The sequence below is a fragment of the Metopolophium dirhodum genome, chromosome 1 (assembly GCF_019925205.1).
Source record: "Metopolophium dirhodum isolate CAU chromosome 1, ASM1992520v1, whole genome shotgun sequence".
Taxonomy (NCBI): Eukaryota; Metazoa; Arthropoda; class Insecta; order Hemiptera; family Aphididae; genus Metopolophium; species Metopolophium dirhodum.
This window is the reverse complement of record NC_083560.1, coordinates 20,158,170-20,182,498: the sequence shown is the minus strand read 5'-3', so window position 1 is coordinate 20,182,498 and position 24,329 is coordinate 20,158,170. Positions and strand designations below refer to the sequence as shown.

The window sequence follows — 24,329 nt, the reverse complement described above, 5'->3', positions numbered from 1 at the left end:
TTTCCAAAAAAGATTTAAAGTTTTTATTTTGTAATTTGTGTAAAGGTATGTTTGAAGAAATTAATGTATTATAAAGTTCTTTGAAAAATTGTGATTGATTTTCTATGGATGTTGATGCTTCGTGAACAAAGGTTTGTTTAGAAGAAGATTTGTTTAAACATTTTTCATGCAACAATGATTTTGCATGTTGAACAATTTGAAATTTTTTTTCTGCTGTTACTGGTTTTTGACAATGCTGATAGAAAACTGTTGTATTATTTAATATTTTGAAAACCTCACCAGAAATATTGTATGGCTCAATCCATTTTCTAATTGATGCTAGTTTTGAATTTGGAATTTTGGGCATTTTAACTATTTAAAAATTAATTGGTAAATTACAAAATAATTATTATCGATACAACACGTACACTCAACACCACCTGTCTACAAAGCGATTCTTACTAACAGTAATAATTGTCTTGAATAAATGTAGCAGTGGTTGTAATATATGTTGTACTTGTACATATTATGTCAGATTAGATAAAAGAAAGCAAGATTAGATAAAATAGCCATGTTTCCACTATAAAACCAAACTATGGAACTATTTTAAGCGTCCAAATATTCTTTGAGACGTAAAATATTTGATATTATATAAACATACATATGATCTGTTTTTTCGCTCAATACCTTTTTGGATTATTAGGTGTATATTTGTACGGTTTTTGTTAAAATATGCAAAAATATGCAGTATAGAATTTTGATATTTAATCAATCAAGTAATGGATTGTGGACACTCATTGACTGCATGTATGTGATGTTGAAAATAGCAACAAGCATTTTATGCAAAATCTGGTCTTTAGTTATTACCTACTTATTAGTAATATGGTAGCCAGTAAGTTGAATTAACTATACAACAAAATAACTTAAATCGTTATTATTGGTTATTTAATATGTAATTTTGTCCAAATTTGAACATAATATAACTATAAAAAAGCTATAAAAGTTGAACATTATATAAATTTTAAACTATGAAATCATTTTTAAATTTTAAATTTGATAATTGTTGTCGAAAATTCTACATTTTATACTGGTAAAATAAATTGTTATTATTATATTAGATATGCAGGGTGATTCATTAAGTGTTAAACACTCATTATCTCAAAATGTATCAATGTTTTTGAAAATATTTTTTACGTACTTTCAAGTTGTTAAAAAAACAATGTTTTTATTAAAAAATTATATTTAAAACTAAATTGAAAGTATATAATATTTTAAAAAACATTGATACATTTTGAGATATTGAGTGTTTTACGCTTAATGAATTACCCTGTGTATATAATATAATAATAACAATTTATTTTATAAGTATACAAAGTACGATTTAAGACACCAATTATCAAATTGAAATTTAAAAATGATTTTATAAAATGTTCAACTTTTATAGCTTTTTTACACCTTCATTATGAAATGTCATTTTTTAATGCCTTAAATTGTATATTATTTGTAATTCTTTAAATGTAATGTTAATATTATATCAACCTTTTATAGTTTTATATCTGTGTAGTATTAATATATTTAGTATTTTTTTTTTTTTTTTATTTGGGTTAAGGCTTCGACTACTTAGGTCTTAGCCTGTGGTACTATAGGGAGGGGGGGTACTGTAGATTTGTTTCCTCTAAATGTTTTGGCAGAATTTTTAATTTGGGCACCCGTAGGTATCTGCCATGCCCGAGTGGGGGATGGCGGCACTTGATCTCCGGACACCGTGACTGGCCTGAAGAAAAATGCCGCCCGCGACCAAGGTATCGAACTCGAGTCCGCTCGGCCACTCCGTCCCCTCCCATATTTAATATTTATGATCAGTAAATAACATTAAAAATCGGTTTATTTGCAAAATACAGAAGACAATATTGTCAATGTCCAATCGATTAAATTAACAGTTTAGCATTACTTGATCAATGTTTTAATAGTTAATTAAGTTAAATAGATGTTCATTGACATGAAAACGATATTGATAATATTATATAAGTCTTTTTAAAGTTATATATATAGTTATTACTCATTAATAACTATTAACTACTTCCAAGGACCTAATTTATCTTCATTGCCAGTGCATATGTAGCAGAAAACCAGTGAGCTGTATTGGTTATCCGAGTAAGTAAATGGAACAGAAAATGTAAATGAGTATAGAGTATGATACTCTAGAGCTTTAGAATGTTTGGGCGAAATATTAAAACTGTAGTCTTATCTATCAGTCAGATATAGGTATATACCAAGTAGACAGGCTATTTAAATGGAATGAATAATTGTCGGCAACAATTGTGTATTCATAAAAATAATTAAAGTCCTCCAAAACATAAAAATGATCTAGAGGTTGACAGTATGACTATATTAAGTAGTAATGTTTACATAATTTCCCAGTGATTAATTTTACCCTTAGTAGAAAGGTAGAACGGTAAGGAAGATAAACATTTAAAAATTGGTGAAAAGAAATATATTAAAAAAATCATTTTCCACAATTTACAAAGTCTCATCTTAATATTTAGTTAAAACTAGTTTTTAGTATAAGGAAACTCATTTTTAAAGTATAAATTATCATATAATAAATAGAATAAATGCAACTTATTATAGTTTAAATCAAAATGTTTTTGATAGAATAAAATTAATGAAACGGATAAATTTAGTGAAAAAGATATGAATACTTTTTTCTAAATAATTTTTATGACATTGATTTACAATAAATCTTAATTAAAATTCAACTTCACTGTTATTTGTTTTTGAAATCTTTAATTTTTGTAGTCTTTGAATTGTCTCTTCAATACTGAATTCGCCATGAACATTGTTGTCTCTCGTGCGAACATTAACAGTGTTAGCAGTTTTTTCTTTATCTCCAACGACTGGAATATTAATAATTAATTAATTTAATTACTATGAAGTTAATTAATAAAGATACATACCAAGAATGAAGTTATATTGAGCCAATTGTGCATTGCGAATTTTTTTATTTAATGTATCACCGTGATAAACATCTACATCACACATAAATCCAGCCTCGTATATTTCTTTTTTGACCTATTTATAAGATTTAAATTACATTAATACAATAAATTATAAAGCCAGGAAACAAATAAAACTTGCTTTTTCTGAATATTCGTCAAATTGAGGACCAACAGGTATTACAACAGCTTGTCTAGGTGACAACCAGAATGGCCATTTTCCAGCAAACGATTCAGTTAAAATAGCTATCATTCTTTCTACTGAACCAAATATAGCACGATGTATGATTACTGGGCGTTTCTTTTCTCCTGATTCACTACAGCAATATGTAAGAATTGTAAAATAATCATTGGATAATTTATAAACTAATTGTTGGCATTTGCTAACATTGAGTTAAGATTTTAAATTAATTACCTGATAAAGTTTAAATCAAACTGAATTGGGAGCTGGAAATCAAGTTGTATGGTAGCACATTGATGTTGGCGTTTTAAAGCATCCAAAATAGTTATATCAATTTTTGGTCCGTAGAAAGCACCATCTCCTGGGTTTAATGTCCATGGTTCACCAAATGAATTTAAGCTATCAGCTAATTGCTATTAAAATGTGTAAAGAAAAATTAGAAACACGTTAAAATAAAATAAATTATGCAAGCTAAATAAATTACTAAATACATTATATTATAAATTTTGAAATCTACTTTGTATAAATAAAATGTTAACATTTAACCTTTTCAGCATTTTTCCACATTTCCAACTCCCCTAAATACTTTTCAGGTCTTGTAGATAAACGAAGATTGAATGTAAATCCAAATACAGTATAAACATAACGTAAAAAGTCTAATGAACTCATCATTTCTTGAACAATCTAAATCAAATAATAATAAATTAATATATTTGAATATTCCATTTAATTTGATTTTGTCTGACTTGTTCAGTAGTACAAAATATGTGAGCATCGTCTTGCTGAAAACGTCGAACACGTGTTAATCCTGTTAAAGCCCCTGATAACTCATTACGATGAAGTACACCAAAGTCTGCCATCCTGAGTGGCATTTCTCTCCATGATCTATTGCGGTTATCAAACATTAAACTGTAAGCAATTGTATAATATTTTACATTTAAACAGCATATTTTTTGTTCTTCATAATCACAGCAAAATTGTACTTATATTTAATTAATTAGATAAAAAAAATAATCTATTAATGTATTTACCAATGGCCAGGACAATTCATTGGTTTCAGAGCATATGTTTCTTTTTCAACATTAAATGAAAACATGTTTTCCTGGAAATAAAATTAATTCTAACGAACATTCACAATTTACAATTATAAACTGAACAAAATATGATATATGTTAAGTGTACCATTAAGTTCTCAGTTCAAGTAAAAAGTTTTTATTCAAATAAAACATTTTTTGAATATACAAAGACAAAGATATTGTTGTATATGCATGCACGCGTATGTATGTATGTATGTATGTATGTACTATGTATATATATGTATGTATGTAATACATATATAGGGATAAATGTGTTGACTCGGGGTAAGACGAGTGTGTGACCGATTCGGTTCTCACGATGGTCTACGTGACCGAAAGGGCTGGGTCAGCACATTCTTAGAGGCCTGGACGGACCGTTGCGGCGGGCCTCGCCCGGCGGACGGCAGTCGTGTAAGGTCGAAAGAGTGAGTAACACCCGTGTTACTGGTCAGAGCATCTTTTATAGTTTATTACAGAGCCTCATATAGTTTTAATCAGAACCTCTCTCAGTGTCAGTATTTATATAGATTCATTACATAAATTATATATACATTAATTCTTTTGTGTTCAAATGAAATATTTAGTATTAATATCAACTTATAAAAGCATTATATACATTATTACAACAAGTGTCTAATTTAATAAATTGGTAATCTTAGTATACGTAATCTACGTGTTACTTATTTAACACCAATACCTACGGTTTAACGTCATTCGACGGTGGATCACACTTCAATATAGTGAATATTTTATAAAAGTTTATGACTTTTACTTATCTATGCACATAATATTATAAGAGTTGTGCCCAAAAGATAAATGCATAAAAGATCTTTAAACATTTTATGGACCGTTAGCCGTTTTAATGTCTTGCTAAACAAATTCGTTCTTTCAATATCTAAGAGTCCTTTAAATCAGAGTCTGTCAACCGATATCAGATTGTTCAATTTTAAAGACTGTTAAAATATATTACCAGTAACTAGTTAGTTATTATTTATTGTTATTACTTATAACTGATTATAATTTTATCAAAAATAATAATTCACAAAAACAACCTTGTGATATGAACTCAGCTGTATATTTTAAATAAATGTATATTGTAATGTAACATTGATTTAATAAGCCATTAGCTAATAATTTATTAGTTATTTAATGAATGACTTTTATGCAACCAGGCATTATAAAAATAAAATTGAATGATTTATGGATTTATTAAATCCTTTTTTCTCCCTCAAAGAAAGACTGAAAAGAAACTAGGTCAACTTACTGCATAATGAGTCCAATGACCAGATGTTTGCCATAACTTAACATTGTAAATATTTGGCGATACTACTTCTTGGAATCCACGTTTTCTGTATTCACTTTTAATGAACTCAATTAAAGTATTATAAATATGTGCACCTTTTGGTTGGAAAAAACAAGATCCTGGACTTAATTCATGGAAGAAAAATAGTTCTTGTTCCTAGTATATAATTATAAATACAATTAGTTTCTATTCACTTAATTTTATCACGATCATAATAATAATAGAGACTTTTCCAATTTTACGATGGTCTCTTCTAGCAGCTTCTTCTTGAAATTTTTCCCATTCTTTCATTTGCTTACTGTCCGAAAATGAAATACCGTAGACTCGTTGCAATGTTTCAGCCGTGGAATTTCCTTCCCAATAAGTAGCCGAATTCTGCAATAAACATATATCAGACAAATGAAAAATATGTTATATCTATAGTAATACAATAAACTAATAATTAATAAAAAAAAATCATATTTACTTTGATAACTTTAAAAGCTTTGACTTTGCCTGTATGACGAATGTGTGGTCCCCTGCATAAATCAATTAATGGGCCACATCGGTAAACAGTAGTTGTTGGTGTTGTAACTTTTTCATTAAGGATTCTCACTTTAAATTCATTGTACTAGATAACGCCACAATAAAAATAAGTAAAACCGAAATTTCTTTTATTACAGTGAATTATTTAATTTTCTTTGGTACAATTCAAGACGAACCATACTGATGGTAATTTTAAATATAATTGTTATAAGAATGTTATTTTATTTTATTAAATAATATAATAATTATCGACTTATTAATAAATGCAAATTATAATATTTATGAAGGTTATAGCGCTTTATTTATTTTAATGAGTTTTCTGGGGTGAATTAAATAGCATATTTTTTTGGCTTCAATATTCAAATATAGATACAATAAATTTTAATATCTAAATGAAGATGTACATTTTTAAAACAATTAATATTAAACTGTAGTAAAAATATTTATTTTATTTGTAATTTTTTATAATGAACATTGGTGATGAATGGCTGGGGACAAAGCTCCATTAAGTTACGTTTTAGGAATATATATGGAGGGGCTTCAGCCCTTCTCCTCAAAATATTTTGGGTATAATTGAGCCATTGAGTAACATACATTATACATGCATACAATAATATACGTCGATAATGGCAAAATAGGTGAGTAAACAATTTCTTTCTAATTACTACTTAACTATGTGGTATTTCCCACGTTATCTAAAGTCGAATATGTCATATGTAAATAAAATAATAACTATGTGGTTTTTTAAAAAAAAATAAACTACTTGTAAATTGCAATTTTTATGGTTTATATTTTAATGGAATTACATACTTATTATAATAATTGATATTTGTAATGTTAAATATTACATAAGTCTTCACATTACTTGAAACCGATCACTTTACTATACTATAATGCATTTTTTTTTATATCCAATTAATATTTGATAAAACCCATAATATTCGCTTCAATATTCCAAAATATATAAAATAAATTTAATATCTAAATTAAGTTTGGTAATTTTTTTAATTATATAAGTATACATTTATAAATATATTATTTACTATTTTATAAATTAATCTATTACATGAGTTTTATCAAACAAATATAAAAATGTTTGCGTAAGAACTTAAAGAATTTACTGAGATTTAATTATATATATATATTTTTTTAAATTAATTTAAATCAACTATTTATTTTAAAAAAAAAAACGTTTAATTCTATAAATATAAGTATAATATATTCGTATTAAAAAACATATTTTGACTATTACCTTGAACATTTCCAGTAGATCTTCTTTACTAACTTCAAGCCGTTCAAACGGTTGTTTTTCTTTAACAATTTGTTTAACAAGATTTTCCATAACAGGAAAATCGAAGTTTGATATCTAATAAACACGTGTAATTTATAAAATAAAAACATACTTATCATTCTTATGCTTAGAGGCCAGAGGCCTATATTATAAAATTAAATACATATTAATACATTGATTATTTATAATAAAAGATAATTACTCCTTTGTTCTCAATAAACATATCATAGTAAAATCCTCCTTCAATTGGTGGACCATAGCACAAACATCCACCATATATTCTTTCCATCGCCTCACCTAGCATGTGAGCAGATGAATGCCAAAATACTTTTTGAGCCTCTTCGTTATCAATTTTAAGGAACTGCAATGTTGAATCTTTTTCCAATGGTCTATCCAAATCCCAAAGCTCTCCATTAACCTTAGCAATTACTGTATTATCGGCAAGTCCTTGACTGTATACATATTTTTAAATTAATTTATATGTACAAAACACATATTCATATAAAAAATTATTGTTAATTCCAAACCTGATGCCTTTGGCTACATCATATGGCGTAGATTGCCAAGCCTTAGCGTTAATGGTTTTTCCATCAGGAAATGTTACAGTTATAGGTTCCAGTATCTTATTGGATAGTTCATTAATATATTGCTCCTTAAGTTTATCCCAAAGCTTCAAACGATCCTAAAATAAATAAAAAATATTATAAAATATGTAAAATATATAATTGTATATAATAGTTTAAAAGTACCTATTTATATTTATTAAAATAGATTTGGCCGTTTGTAACTGAATTTTAGACCAGAATATTTATATAATTATGTAATTCTACACATTGTAGATTGAAAAAAAAAGTTTTCCTACATATTATCTATTGAAAATAGAATTAAAATTTGTTATAAAAATTTGCATACTATATAGAAAGGTATTTGTTTGTTCTTGCTCCACCACCAAGCCTTACACAATTTATTATCCTGCCACTAAGCCTTATGGTAATACTTCAGCAGTCTTTACTTAATCTAATATCTAAAATCTCAATATTTTTTATGATATTTTACGTTTAAGTCCAGTATGTGATCTATTTATGGAAAAAAAAGGTAAATATCACTTATAAGTTATACTATTTTAATCATGTTACTGTGTTAGTATGTTGTCGATATGTTGTTATATTGTATAACTCCGGCCCACAAGAGTTCAATCATAAAAACGTGTCTATCGCTACTCATCAGTCCCCCTCCCATACACCAAAAATATAAAAATCAGAAGTTGGTCTACAACGATCGCCGACAGGCATCGTTGACATTAGTGTATAAGAAGAATCAGCTGTAACAACAATTACAATTAATTTTTTAACTGTAATAATGAGATATCATTAAAATTATTAACTATGCTGCTACTTATTAATTGTAAACAATTTATTGTTGTAATTTACTTTTATTTGAAAGTGTTGTAACTCTATATAGAATACATCAAAGCACAACAGATGTTTAACATGGTGGCCGGGCAATAACAAATCAGTACACTAGAAATAATTATCTGATTTGATTTTAGTACATTAATTATACGAATTAATGTGCGTGTACAAAAATATTTTTGTATGCTCTGTAACTTACAATTCCTACACTCGACCTTTGTGCATTAGAAACAGTTCACTTTTTTAAATATTCAGTAACCAAAATTATAATAAAACTTAATGTAAATAAATTAAAGAAGTCTTATAAGTCATAAACAGTAAAATATAGAAAATAGACATAAATTAAATTGACTATTCTAACCTCAATGTAGGATGGCCAAGTTTTCAATTCTGATACTTGCGACTGTTTTCCTTCCTTTTCCTTTAATGCCATTTTTTTCTTATTTGGTCTCTAATAAAATAAAAACAAACTAGATATAGTTATTATTAGATACAATTATATTAGAATTATAGAATTAAAAGAAGTTTTTTTTAAGTCCAATTAAATGATAAATAATAGAATATACAAATTTTGAAAAAAATAGTCTTAGACATTTCAATTTATTAATAAGTACTATAATGAAGCTAAGTTTACCTAATATAGTCACTTCTGTATTAATAACTAATGAGCATGTCAAAGTAAATTGAAATTTATTTTAATTTAAATACCTAATAAATTGTTTTTTTTTTTTAAACATACAAAAATAATACAATTTTTATAATATGTCTGACGGTATATTATTTATAAATGGTTCTTGTTAGTTAAATTTATGAATAGCTTTTTATAAAACTTTACTTAATTACACATTACACTACAAGTTATTGTATATTACGGTTAGAATATGATTACAAACACATTTTAATATAATAATTTATATCATAGAATAACTGATTATCACAAATATCTATATGATCTCTTATACTACTTACAGTCAGTAAATTAAATACTAATTGTTACAAATTATAATGTTTTTAATGACTACATTTTAGTTATTTGTAGTTTTTACTTTAATATTTCTTACTTGGTATTTGGGTAATCTTAGTCCACGAACAGATAGCGTTCCAAAAATTATTGTTTGATGAAAGTCAAATAACAATTTTAAATGCATTAATTTACTGAAAAATAATAATGCAAATTAAAAAAATTGTAACAAATAAAAAAGCATTTTTTTTAAAATACATAGATTAAAATATGTATGTAACTAATACTAAAATCTGATTATGTTGATATAAACGTACATTGTATAAATTAGTATTAAAACACAACCAATGTAACAATTAAAATTTTGAAATTAGTGGTGAATTTTATCAAATTTAATAAGTCATGCATTCATTGAATAGTATTAATACAAAGTACCTACCTACAGGGCCGGATTGGTATGTATCTGCCCATCAATATTTTCACTTCTAAGCGGCTCATTTACATCTTCGCTGGGCAAAAATTACGTATAAAATTGTTACGAGCTTATAGGTGGCCAAACTTATTTTAAACATGAATTTATTTTCACCTTCACTCACACCCGGCCCTGATAAAAGCATGTATATTATTTTGTTTTAAACATGAATTTATTTTCACCCTCATTAACACCCGGCCTACCGAGAACATCTCAGTAGCTTACCTAACCAAACCGGCCCTACCTACCTATCTACTAAAGTCAATACTTTGTGAGAATGAAGATAACTTCCAATCTATGTATTACATTTTTTTTTATATTGTGAATATCGTATTCTATAAAAATATCTTCAATTAAGATATTAAACTGGAAAATATAATAAATTAATATTATCTGAATACATTTAAAAATTCAAAGTTTCATTTATCTATAATGTTTTGTACTTTAAATGGCAAAAGAGTAAGACAAAGACGGGAGACAACACATGTGGCTAAGATATTCTCTTAAGTTATTAATACAGACTTACTATAAGATATTGTTTCATTATCGTAGATATACAAAAAAAAAATTAATTATATATATATAATACACAGCAAAACTTTGATTACCACCATCCTTATTTTAGTATTTTTATACTTTGATGGTTAATCAGTTTTTAATGACATGGAAAAATATCCTTGCTGGTCGATAATAGACATATCATGTGACTGCGGTCATATGGAAGGCAATCTGTTAAGTTTATATTGTTTTTAAAAACTACTGAAAAGTAAATCATTAAGAATTTTAAAAAAAATTTAAGATTAACACAATCATAATATATTATGGTAAATGGTTCAGCTATTGTTGATTTTCAGTAAATGAATGTTAAACATTCTATATTGCGGCATTGCCATAATGCAATGTAATGTAGTATATTGATTATCTACTCCTTTTGAAATTTTCACTATCTTGAATAGTACCCAATTGAATAACATGGATGTATAAACTCAATTCATTTAAGCAATGTATAAGAAATTAACTAACAAAAGGAATCAACATTTAATGTAACATTCACAAACCAATTATATTATGCAACAAGTATAGATAAAAGCATGTATAATATTATTTTGTTCTGTTAATGTCAACTATTAAATTCATTTAAAACTTTTTGCCAAGTAAATATCTTAAGTGACTTAAGAGAGTTAAAGTTTTATGAAATGAACAATCATGAAACAAATACCTAACGTATTTGTGAATGTCTCTATAGGTACCTATTTGGTTATAAAAGCTGAAATACAATCTACTCACAATATCTCCGTTGTCGGAGTATTTTGAAATCAAATTTTTAAATGTGTAATTATAAGCATACTTACATATTTTAAATTAAATTTAAAAAAACTTACCAGAACAAAATTAACCGAAAACGAGGTGTTTGATGACTACAACAACGCTTTCGTGACCCGTTTACGTATTCTTATCATATTATAACGTAATCGTTATGTTATCATTACCAGGTTCTAGTTCAGTCACTGATATAAGCAACGAAAAGTGCTTCTATGGATACGGTCGATTTCGTGTACGAAACGGTGAGAACTTAATTCTGCAATCAAAAAACAAAAACACTAAAATTGAAAATAAATACAACTATTAAAAAATAATTTGCAATCGATACGGTTATATAAATTGTTACCTATTAATAATTATTGTAGGTATTACAATTTACGATAATATGCCACAAGTCTGTAACGTGTGTTTCATGTAAGTAATGACTAATGGCTAAGGAATAACGATACGAAAAATAAACCGACTCTTATGCCACCGTCTACATCTGAACGTATTCCATTGTACTACCGAAGTGAAAAATATGGGCGGGAGTGCGGGACCATTTTCCTCCAAAAACGAGATACCGTTTTCCTCCACTGTCCATTTTCCGCCAAAAACAAAAAAAGGTTGGTTTCCATTTTCCTCCACATTATTTTCGACTAAAATTATGTCTATTTTCCTCCAATATTTTAGTCAGTGTTTTTATTATAAAAATAGAGTATGGATAGGATCACATTTTGCGCGTATCTGTTGATTAAATTCTAGTCGCGTTCTTATCGGCTAGGGAAATACGCTAGTCAAAGTGTCCGACAGCACACGCGGCTTATAACTTTGATTAAGCCTAATAAAGATAAGTACATACAACATACGGGTATATACGCATATACTTATATTGTTATATTGTGTATCATCAATAAAATTGTCACTGATTATTATGATTATACACATTGAGATAGACAGACACACGAATAATATACTAAATACTCGTATCAATAAGACTATATTTTTAGTAGCTTACCGTACGCCGAATAGTGCCCATAGTGTGTTTTATAGTTTAGCAAATTTTAATTTTTAAAATGTCTGAAAAAGCGACGTTTATTGAAAGTTCTCGAGGAAAACCTTTAATAATTCGTGATAGTTACATGTATTTCTTAGCATATAAGTCAAAATCTGAATTTATTATCACGTTGGCGATGTTGTTTAACGACTTGTCAAGCAGTTATATACACTAATGAAAATGTAGAAATAGTAGCCAATGAATTACACAAAAATGTACATAATCATTTGCCATCACCAAAAAAAGTAAATCGACAAATAGTAAATAATGCATGTAAGCGAAAAGCAATTGGCGATTTATTCTCACGACCGAAAAAGTTGATACTTAAGGAATTAGGACAAAGTTCTGCCGACTGTTCAAGTTTTGATGATACCGATATTCATAAAATCAGGAAAAATATTTATGCAGCCCGTCAATCTTTGCTGCCGAACCTGCCGAAAAATATTGAAGAGGTACATTTAGCAATCAACAATATGGACATTAAAACTTCTTCCGAAGAACAATTTTTACTCGTTAATGATGATACTAAAAATGTGTTAATATTTTCTTGTTACCAAAACTTGAAATTTTTATGTGAATCTGAAAATATTTATTGCGATGGTACATTTACATACAGTGCTAAACATTTTAACCATATGTTTACAATACATGGCTTTAAAAACGGACATATATAACAGTTGTGTTTTGTCTTCTAGTTTCACGCCGTGAAAAACGAAAGAATAATTAAGGAAAAACGGGAATTTTTACGAAAAATCTGTTTTCGAGAAAATCGATTTTGGTTTTTGGTGTAACTTTAAAACAAATGAACGTATATTCATAACATTTTCACTGGTTGTTTGTATTTGCATTTTCTATACACGATAAATTTTTAAAAATATTTTGAATTGTTTTTAACTGTTTAGGGACATTATTAATTTCCAATTTTATTAGTATTTTTTTCTATGAATGTCAATAAAACTTTATTTGTAGAGTAAAAATACTTGAAAATTTAATACAAGGCTCCGACTATATTTTTACATTGACATTTGAAAAATATTAAAAGTCCTTAATCACAGTTTTTTTTTTATAAGCATTTAAATTTCAAATCTTGACAAAATACGGAAAAATCACGAAAATTTGTAAATTATTTTGGGTTTTCATAAAAATTTTTGTTTTTAAATCTAAGATTTGAAAATTTAATACAAGATTCTTCAATGATTTGCCTCTTTTTATCAAAAAAATAATGTCTACAAGAAAGTCAAATTAAATGTTTATGAGCGTTTGATTTCTCATGTAACGATTTTCTTATTTTGTTGTATTTAAAAACGAATGACTGTAGATACTTAAAAATTACACCGAATGTTTATATTAGCATTTTCTATACACGATAAAATTTATAAAATAATTTGACTCTTTTTGAGCTGTTTACGGACATAGTCAGTTTTCAATTTTTTTAGTTTATTTTTCTATAAATATCAATAAAATTTTATTTGTTAGGTAAAAAAGCGTGAAAATTTAATGCAAGGCTCCTGACATATTGTTACAATAGAAGTTTAAAAATATTAAAAATAAATAGGCACATTTTTTTTTAAAAGCATTTAAAGTTCAAATTTTGACAAAATTTATCAAATTAAAAATTTAATAATTATTTTGTAGTTAAAAATTTATAAAATATTCAACTTTTATACCTAAGGATTGAAAATTAAAAACAAGGCTCCACGTAAATAGGTTACTATTATAGGCTGACTGTCCGTTTTCGCTCAGAATCGTTTTTCTTATACAATGATATTATATTATTGAATTCAAATTTAATACCATCCATTACAGGGACCCGGTTATCACCTACAGTACAGCAAAGCGACATCCACTTACCCACCTTTTTAGCTTTAAATACCTATACGTTTCTTAATTCAGACTAGAATCAATATTGAACTGCATCAAACTTAAAAGTAAGTATCTAGAGCATATCATAGGCTTTTATTGATATTTAAATTGTAAATAGATATGAGTAAGTAATTTGAAACTGTAAAACTTTACATAGTTTTAACCACTTAAAATTAAAATATCAATTAAATCCTAAATTCTTAACTTTAAGTTTGATAATATGTCAATTAATTCTAATACTAAAATTAACTACACTTTATGCAGATTTGATGTCCTCTTAACAACAATAGTATTTAGAATATTGTGGAAAGAAAAATGTATTTTTTAGAAAGTTAGCTCACTAATGCTTTTGAGTTTTAGTATAACTATTATAACTTAAATACCTTTAAGACAAGTTTACACTATGTTAGTAGTTTAGTCAAGTAGAAAATAATTTAACAACTAAAAGAGTGTGAAAAGACCAATTTAGTTGAGTAGTTTAGTAATGTAATTTAGTTATTTAGTAATTTAGTTAAAAATGTAATTTAATTTTTTTTATTTAATTTAATTTTCCATTTCTTCTATTTTTCTAGTTGAATAGCAGGTTCCCATTTTTCTGACCAATAACTAAATAGGCAGTCTGAAAGCTAATAAAGTTTAGTGTATTAGTTGTCCATGTCAGTGTCAAGATGACGTTGCGTTGAAGTAAAGACACAATGTTTAAATTTGTATCTGAATACATACAACATGAGCCTTTATGGAATATAAAAATAACTGGAGTATAAAAATAAAAAGGCCAAGCAATCTGCTTGTAACGAAATATAAAAAAGTATGAATATAACTAGATTCGGTTTACAAGAGTTGAAAAAAATTGCTGATACCAGCGCCGATACTATTTACATTTCTTTTGTTAAATGGTTCAAAAAAATGTATGATTCTGTGTTGATGGAAAGTCAAAGTAATTCAAAGTAAACCTATGATAAACACTCTGCAGCACTATGCATTTTTAGTTCTCGACAAATAATAAAATATAATGATGTAACATTAGGGAATCAAATAAAAATTATCATTATTAATAACTGTTATGTATTGTAATAAAATAATAACGAAATAAACTCAACCGTGCAGCCCTAACTACACTAACATCATCAAACTTGTTAAATTTCCATTATTATGTTTGTACTTTAATAGATTTGTGTTAACACATTACATAACAGATAACTTATAAATATAAATGGAACATTTTTATTCAGAATTTTAATACATGTTTAAATTGCATTGTGGCGTTTTAAATTATTTTATTTTTAAAGTTAGTATAAAGTATAAAATATACCTAACATCGGTAGCAAAAATAAATAATTGTTAATGTTACATGATTATTTTGTATCATGTATTATTCTAATATACCACTGTCGCCTGCCACGGAAATCCTTCTCCCACAAAGTTATCTGCATATCGTTCCCGAAGATCTTGATTAATTTTTTCTTTCAAAATGTTTTTATTTAATATAATTATATTATTTAACTTAACATTAATGTCACTTAAATGTATTATTTTTAATAGATTTATAGGTTAATGTGTATTTCTTGAAATATGTTTGCTCTTTTCTAGAATACTTCTGGAAAACTTTTTATGAATAAGGAATTATTATTAGTCAATACACAGTTTATTAATTACACAGCAAATGTATAATCATTTAATATAACTATCAATTGCATTTAGTGCTGACAACATTATGGTTGTTTTTTGTTTTAAAAAAACTACAATAAATGTGTTATTCTCCTTAATATTATTTATTTCTATTTAATTAATATTAAAATTTACCATATAATTATTTTAATAAATATAAATCGATTAATTTCTTAAATTCTATATTACATAGGTACTTTTAATTTTATCCATGCATGGAATTATTTTATAGACTGGTCTTTTGTTTGTACAAATTTATAAAAACAAATGTATACAATAATTATTGTATTTCATTTTTTCTTAAAATACAACTCAAGGTTGAATGTATCAATCAATGACTATGTATTATTAATAATTATATGCCCTGTTTGTCACGAGTGACGATTCTTTTACACTATCTTGTAATATTCTTCCTCTCTTATAAAAATAAAGCAAATTTTAGGTAAGATACTAAAATGTATTATTTTCAAGCAACTACAGTAGAACAACATAAATGAAAATAAAGAAAATGTGTAATTGTTATAATTGAAATAAATGTCATAATCGTTCTTTTAACAAAACTGTACAACAGCACAATTGTAAATGTATCAACCACAATCCCGTTAATATAAATGTAGACTCACCCACAATGGGTTAGATCCGTACAACATGATTGCACAGTGTGCACTGATCCTTTTTTCCTGATAAAATCTCAACACAATTGCTCACCAAATGATACAAGTATCAATGTATCATGTAAATACAGATACAACATATTACACATTATAATACATACATCATATTATTATGTAAAATATACAATAAAAATATTATTAAAAATTTTCAAAATTATTTTCATTGTTGGTTTGTTTAAAAATTGTTAGTTTAAATTTTTCTATTTTATTTGAATTTAATAATATTGTTTTATACAAAAATATGTGGTAGATTACGCATTTAAAATATCATTATTATTCCCTAATAGTACTGTTCATTAAAATGTATAACGTAGTACAGTGAAACCTCTGAATAGCGGACACTTTTGGTCACCAACATTTTGTCCGTTATTCGGAGGTGTCTGTTATTCAGAGGGGATAAATTTTTGAAATTTATTTGTATAATAATGTACTATGTATGTACATATATGTAATGTTTTTACTTATTATTTATTGTAAGTTATTACATTTTTATATTTTTACAAATTACATATTATTATTTAAAGTATATTTTTACAATCAAAATCAAAAATTATTATTTATTATTTATTATTACATTTTTATATTTTTACAATATTCTAACTTTTCTGCGAGTGCACGAATTCTTACGTTTCCGTTGTTTTTACGGTAATCTAAAATGTCAATTTTTTCGCTAAGCAACAACCGCTCTCGTTTTAACGTAGTCATCGCGTCGAAAACCGTCACTAACTGACATACTTTTGTCATAACACATAATCGCTTCACCGATAACCGAATTTGTCATAATCGTATCGTCCCATAACGAGTTTTTTATCGTAATTATGTTACATTATTACAAGATTGCATACGAATATGAATACGTATTACAGATAGGCATATTACAGATTGTATTTTCAAATAATGATTAGGGATTTACCATTGTTTTAAAAATGCCCTAATAAAATAATGTCCGTTATTCGGAGAGTCCGCTATTCGGAGGTTTTCCTATTGAAAAGTAGTGAAAATGTCCCCGTTCCCCAAAAAAACGTCCGCTATTGGGAGGTGTCCGATAGTGGAGGTTTCACTGTATATAATTATGGTAGGTTTGTCAATCAGCAAGATTCTACTTATTTTCTACTGTATTTTCTTACAACCCACAATATTGACGTCTAGTCAAAAATGTACATCCAATTTTATGAAATATAAATTTCATGAATATTTTCTATATTTACATAGTTAAAATGCACATACCTTACTCACGTTAAAATGTATATATTGTAAAAAAAAAATAACGCACAAACACAGATATTCTTACCATTAATAAAATATTAACATTTGTCAAAAATGTTTAAGTAATACATGGTTATTCAGTTGACGGCCACCAAGGTTTTGTTGTAGTGTAAGTATAAATTAATAAATAAAAACACAAGACAAAATTATTATGAACACAAAATTTGTTTAATTATGAACTTTGTTAAAATGTTACAAATATCTAAAAATATAACAGCAAGTTGTGTTTTACTTAAAAAAAAAATATTATCATATTTATATTATAAACTGTAATTATTGTATTATTTAAACTATGGCAATTTATTTTTATAAAGGTAGAGAATAGAACATTATTATTAATTGAATGATTAGGTCAGTATATAATCCTGTTTCCATGCACATATTTCAGATAATCTAATTGTTCCGAGTTAGTGGCCTTCTGATGTAATATAACGACAAGGTTAGACGTTTTTATATACATATGCCAAGCAATCTAAATGCCACAGCCTTGGCACACATACTTCTACCCCATAGCCAGTATGTCCATCGGGTAAAAACACACGTGCCAAGGCTGAAGCAATAGACATCTAGACTGCATGGAATACGTATATAAAAACGGTTAGTCTTGGAGTAGGGTTGCTACAGAATCGGGGTAATTATATTTCTGAAGTAGGTACGCATACGAAAATGGATTTGTTTTGGATTAAATTACCATAACCACAGCAGAATGTGAAAACAATGGATCAGGTTTGAGATTGAGTGGGTCATCTTGGCTGCCATCTTGAATGCTCTTACGCCCATATCAATTGACGTATGAAAGAACTGTAAACAAAATAATAAAATAAATACATTTTTAGTGACACAATCGTCGAATAGTTTTGGTGAGCACCAGTGTTGGGAATAGACAACTAAAAAATTATCTAGATAAAAATAAAGATAACATAAATGTAATTTATCTAGATAAAGATAAATACAACAATACATTTACCTATATAAATATCTAGATAAATATCATTTTTTTACACTTATTTTTATTGTTTTTAAGTATTTTTGTAATATTAGATGTGACATAATATTTATAACTAGCTGATCCCGTGCACTTTGTTGCCCGTTAAAATAACTAAAGTAATATGACTCAAACTTTGTTCAATTCGTTATTTAATATTCGGTGTATGGTGTTCAAAATTTATCGTAACTTCTCCGTTACCCGGAATAAAAATTCTGATTCGCAGCAGTATATTATCAGGTAGGCAATCTATCTGCGGTAGATCGTGGACCCCGTGCTGTTTGTACGTAAGTGTATGATTCAACTCTAAAGTATCAAAGTTATACCAAGTTTGTCGTATTCCACCTATGGTGGATTAATATAATCAGTTAATACAAAATCCTAAACTAACCTAACTGTACTAATATCAGATGAATAAAAGAAAACCAAATTTAACCATTTTTAAATTAGCCTGTCTTCTTCCCAGAGGTCTAATCTACACAAAAACATTAATTTATATATCTATACTTTAATATATAAAGCTGTAGAGTTTGTTTGAACGTGCTAATCTCAGGAACTACTGGTTTGAAATGAAAAATTATTTTCTTGTTGTCCATTCATCGAGGAAGGCTATAGGCTATATCATAACACCACGCTACTACAAATTTATAGAATCCTGGGGAAGTGCTCAAACAGGAATTTTGAGATTTACGATGGAAGTGTTTGTTCATATAAAGGTCGCTATTGGTTTATAGAAGAATAATTTTAAAAAAAATTTGAGCCAAATCGGACCAGCCGTTCTCGATTGATGAGGTAACGTACATTTTTCATGCTCCATTTTTGTATAAATAGATTATCATTGAATATATTTATTTATTAATTAATTAATAGTTATAATTATACTAAATAATAGTATAATACTATTGATATTATAATCTATATATCTATTATATAAAAATAAGTGTACATTTTGAATAAATTTTATAACTCAAGATCCACCAAACTGATTTTGATAAAAATTTCAGGACGTATAAATATTGATATGAAGATGGTTTCTGTGAAGTTTGTACGCTGTGCGATAAGTGGTTCCGGAGTTATGGCCTCTTAAGTGCACACCTGGCGACATGGCCGAAAACAACAATAACGTCTATACAATTATTTTTATCTAAATATATAACCCATAGCAACCGTTAAAAAACAAAAATGTCTATCGTAAATCTCAAAATTCCTGTTTGAGCACCTACCGGGGGTGATCACTTCCCTTTTTAAATTAGCCTATGACACTCACAAAGAATGTGGCTTTGTATTGGTGAAAGAATTTTTGAAATCGGTTCATTTTAATTTATATTTTAAAATGGATGGGGAAATAAACCTATACCTAATTAATTTTAATATGCTTATTACCTATGGCTAGTAGAGAACAATGTATAGTGCAAGCCCGCATGCAGGTTCTCGTATTATCGTAATATTGTCGTTGGCAATAATAACAAGAAATATATTCTTCTAATTTTTTAAATAATTTATACCTATTATATTAGAATTTTAGTAACATTGGTTTTATAATTTTGTAGGGGTACTATAATATTTATCTAGATAAGCCTATTTTTTATCTAAGCTAAACATTAGATAAATTGTAACATAATTATCTAAATACTTTAAAAGATAATTTATTTCAAAAAATCTTATCTAGATAATTCCCAACACTGGTGAGCACCAATAAGTCATAATTACAAGTAGGTAGGTAACGTTAAAGGCTCAGTCAAACAGAGGCTGCCATGGTGTCAACGTACCAGACTTCTCTCTGTTTGACTGAGCCTTAACAAAACATAACATCGAAATACTAAAATCTAACAGTAATATCGAGAGCGTTACGGATTTAAAGAGTACAAGACAGGACTTACTTGATGTTGACTTTCACCGGACGTTCGATTCCGCACGCGAACAAAAATGTTTGGCAGTCCTAAGTCCAGACCAAGGTTGACTGCCTTCTTGAATGCTCTTCCGCCCGTATCGATTGACGTAAGGAAACACTGTAAACAAAAAAATATAATAAATACATTTTTAGTGACACAATCGTCGAATAGTTTTGGCGAGCACCCAAAAATCGTAATTACAAGTAGGTAGGTAACGTTAACAAGAAAAAACGCCGAAATACTAAAATCTAACCGTATCGTCAGGAGCGTTACGGATATACGAGAGAACAAGACGGAACTTACTTGATGTTGACTTTGAACGGCATTCGATTCCGCACGCGAACAAACATGTCCAAAATCCAGACCAAGGTGGTCGCAGTACAATCATATTAATTGCACGACAACCACCCTGGTCCGAGCCGAACGACAAAATGTTTAATGTAAACGACAACAAACAAGAGGACGGCTGGCTGGGAGCAGACTGCACAGAGAAAATAATATTATAGCCAATCGCGCATCTGCTCGAGGGGTGCCTGCGATGTGAATAATGCGTTTTCTACGCAGCAGCTGCCAGACACCGTCTAGCCGGCTGCCGGCGGCAGCTGCCGCTGCTTGATAATATGCCATGGATGAATGCACGATATAACTTGTCGTGATGCTTATGTAGACAGCTGCAAGCTACAGCTGCTGCAGCCGGACGCCGATCGATGTAGACGCTGGGTGAAACGACGACGGACGCGGTCGGTAATGCCAACCGTCGCAGCATTGACCGACAAGAAGCGAATCCGTTGATGACGGAGTCGCGGAAAACGGAAAAAAAGTCATGTAGGGCAAAACAAAATATTATTCACTACGATTCAATGACATAATATTTTTTTTTTATAATTCTATAATTATTAGCTATTATCATAGTTTTGTATTTATTAAGAACGCCGACCATTATAGAGTAATTATAGGCGATTTAATGAGTAATAACCACGGTCTTAAATTATTAATCTTAGTCCTTAGATCATAATATTAAACAATGGATGGAGCCTATCTCTGATCTCACCTATCACAGGCGGCCCGTGTGAACAATATTATTTGAAGAACATAATATTAGCGACGAGTCACTGGTTGAGATGCGTTATCTGCGGATGCACATGTATACTCGTTACATATTTATCATGCGTTATCACTTGTATCATTAGTTGTCGCCATCGAGATAGATTAACAATACTGTTTATCTATCTCGATGGTTGTCGCTCATGAATTCCCAGGGTTGATGATGCAGTCATTACTTACTACTTATTAATATAAAATATGCGTCGGCTGTCAAATATAAACACATAGAAAGCACATCTCAACCAGCGACTCGTTGCTTGTATAATATTATGATTTATAGGTAAATGGACACTTCCCCCCGACTGTTTTCGGTATAGTAAGACATTTATAATAGACATTTCCCCCCACCCCACGATATATTTTTGACGAATAGCGGTAAAAAAGTCGGGTATATTATAACAGAACAATATTTAAAATAATTTATTAAAAAAAAAATTCAATTATTATAATTATGTACTTATAGTATCATAACCTATATAAAAAATCGAAATAATTATTACATACAAATAAAATAAACATAATATATAGCCATATAGGTATATTATAATGATTTCTTAATTAAATTGAGCATTACCTATCTTCATATAAAATGTAATATATTTTTAAAAAAAAATCGAAATAATATATTATTAAATTGAGTATTAACTATCACCATACAAAATATTATATTATATTTAACAAAAAAATTCAATAATTATAATATTTATCTAGGATTATGACTTATCAGTTGAATTAACTAACCGTCGCCAAAAAAATAATATTTAAAAAAAAAATTAATTTTGTTGGATAGGTAAATAATTTAGTTAGAATAAAATTTATATTAATAGGTACTAATTGGAAGTTTGATTGTGAATCACATGATATTTTTTTCTTTTACCTAATTATATGTATCGGAATATTTTACTCAGATTTTTTTACAACCGACTTTTTAGTAGTAGGTATACCATTTTTGATGTGGACATTTCCCCCCACCTACAATTTTTTTAAAATTTATTATTGACTAAAAATAATATTTAATTTAATAACACAATATTATTTTATTTTTTTATAATAAAATATAAAATATAAAATATATAAAAATGTTCATAAAAATATAATAGACTATAATTGTATATAATTGATCCACTAAACTAAGTTCTTAAAACAATAAAAATTAAAAAAAAATAATTATAAAATATATTTAATAATTAATAATAATGGCTAAAAATTTCGACATAAAAATGATAAATTTTATAAAAAAAATATTTAAATACTGATTCATTTGTTATTTTTAAACACATATTATATTAATTTCATATTAAATAATAAAACAATATTATTAAATAAAAATTTTTTAAAAAAATGGGGGGAAAATGTCCGCATCAAAAATATATCCGGGGGGGAATGTCCTATTACACCAAAAACAGTCGGGGGAAATGTCCGCGATTCAATATTATGTGCTTCAAATATTGGGACATGTATCCATCCATAATATTATATTATGATCTGAGTTATCAATAATAAAAAGGTGGATAAGTGGATGTCACTCTGCTGTACAGTAGGTTACAAAAGGTCACTGTAATGGATGGTGTTAAATTTGAATTCAATGATATAATATCATTGTATAAAAAAAACGATACTGAGCGAAAACAGTCAGTCAGCCTATGATATTACCAAGTATATTTGATGATATTATTGTGAATAAAGTAATTTATATATAACCTATTTACGTGGAGTCTTATTTATAATTTTCAATCCTTAGCTATAAAAGTTGAACATTTTATAAATTTTTAATTACAAAATAATTATTAAATTATAAATCTGATAAATTTTGTCAAAATTTGAACTTTAAATGCATATAAAAAAAAAATGTGCCTATGTATTTTTAATATTTTTCAACTGCTATTAGAACGATACATCAGGAGCCTTATATTAAATTTTAACTCTTTTTTACACAACAAATAAAACTTTATTGATATTTATAGAAAAAAAAACTAAAAAAATTGAAAACTGACAATGTCCGTAAAAGGCTCAAAAAGAGTCAAAATATTTTCAAAATGTTATGGTGTATAGAAAATGCTAATATAAACATTCAGTGAAATTTTCAAGTATCTACAGTCATTCGTTTTTTAATTACAATAAAATAAGAAAATTGTTACATGAGAAATCAAGTGAATATAAAATGTTGTAAAAATATAAATTTCAGACGCTCATAAAAATTTAATTTAAGTTTCTTGTAGATATTTTTTTTTTTATAAAGGTAGACAAACTTATGAGTAATCTTATATTACATTTTCAAATCTTAGATTTAAAGAGAAAAATTTTTATGAATTCTCAACTCAA

The 24,329-nt window shown here is 27.4% G+C and overlaps 1 protein-coding gene and 1 long non-coding RNA gene across 3 annotated transcripts; both read right to left on the bottom strand.

Annotated features, from left to right (window-relative positions):
• Positions 1–2,470: 2,470 nt before the first annotated feature.
• LOC132934440 (threonine--tRNA ligase 1, cytoplasmic-like) lies at positions 2,471–11,983 on the bottom strand. Of its 2 annotated transcripts, XM_061000739.1 has the most exons (17): positions 11,866–11,983; positions 11,579–11,775; positions 9,825–9,918; positions 9,125–9,214; positions 7,879–8,033; positions 7,554–7,803; positions 7,313–7,426; positions 6,002–6,145; positions 5,764–5,910; positions 5,497–5,691; positions 4,188–4,258; positions 3,903–4,065; positions 3,703–3,840; positions 3,391–3,569; positions 3,118–3,292; positions 2,937–3,051; positions 2,471–2,876 (listed from the first exon to the last, which is right to left on the bottom strand). In XM_061000739.1, the coding sequence occupies exons 3-17, from the start codon at positions 9,909–9,911 to the stop codon at positions 2,728–2,730; spliced, it is 2,172 nt and encodes a 723-aa protein (XP_060856722.1). In that variant the 5' UTR covers positions 9,912–9,918; positions 11,579–11,775; positions 11,866–11,983; the 3' UTR covers positions 2,471–2,727. The 2 variants fall into 2 exon arrangements, with proteins under 2 accessions (XP_060856722.1, XP_060856721.1); XM_061000738.1 differs by lacking the exons at positions 11,579–11,775; positions 11,866–11,983 and adding an exon at positions 10,164–10,243.
• Positions 11,984–18,191: 6,208 nt separating this feature from the next.
• On the bottom strand, positions 18,192–21,660 carry LOC132935328 (uncharacterized). The gene is made up of 3 exons (XR_009663214.1): positions 21,207–21,660; positions 20,892–21,020; positions 18,192–18,827 (listed from the first exon to the last, which is right to left on the bottom strand). It is a non-coding gene; the product is annotated as an uncharacterized LOC132935328 (long non-coding RNA).
• Positions 21,661–24,329: the final 2,669 nt, after the last annotated feature.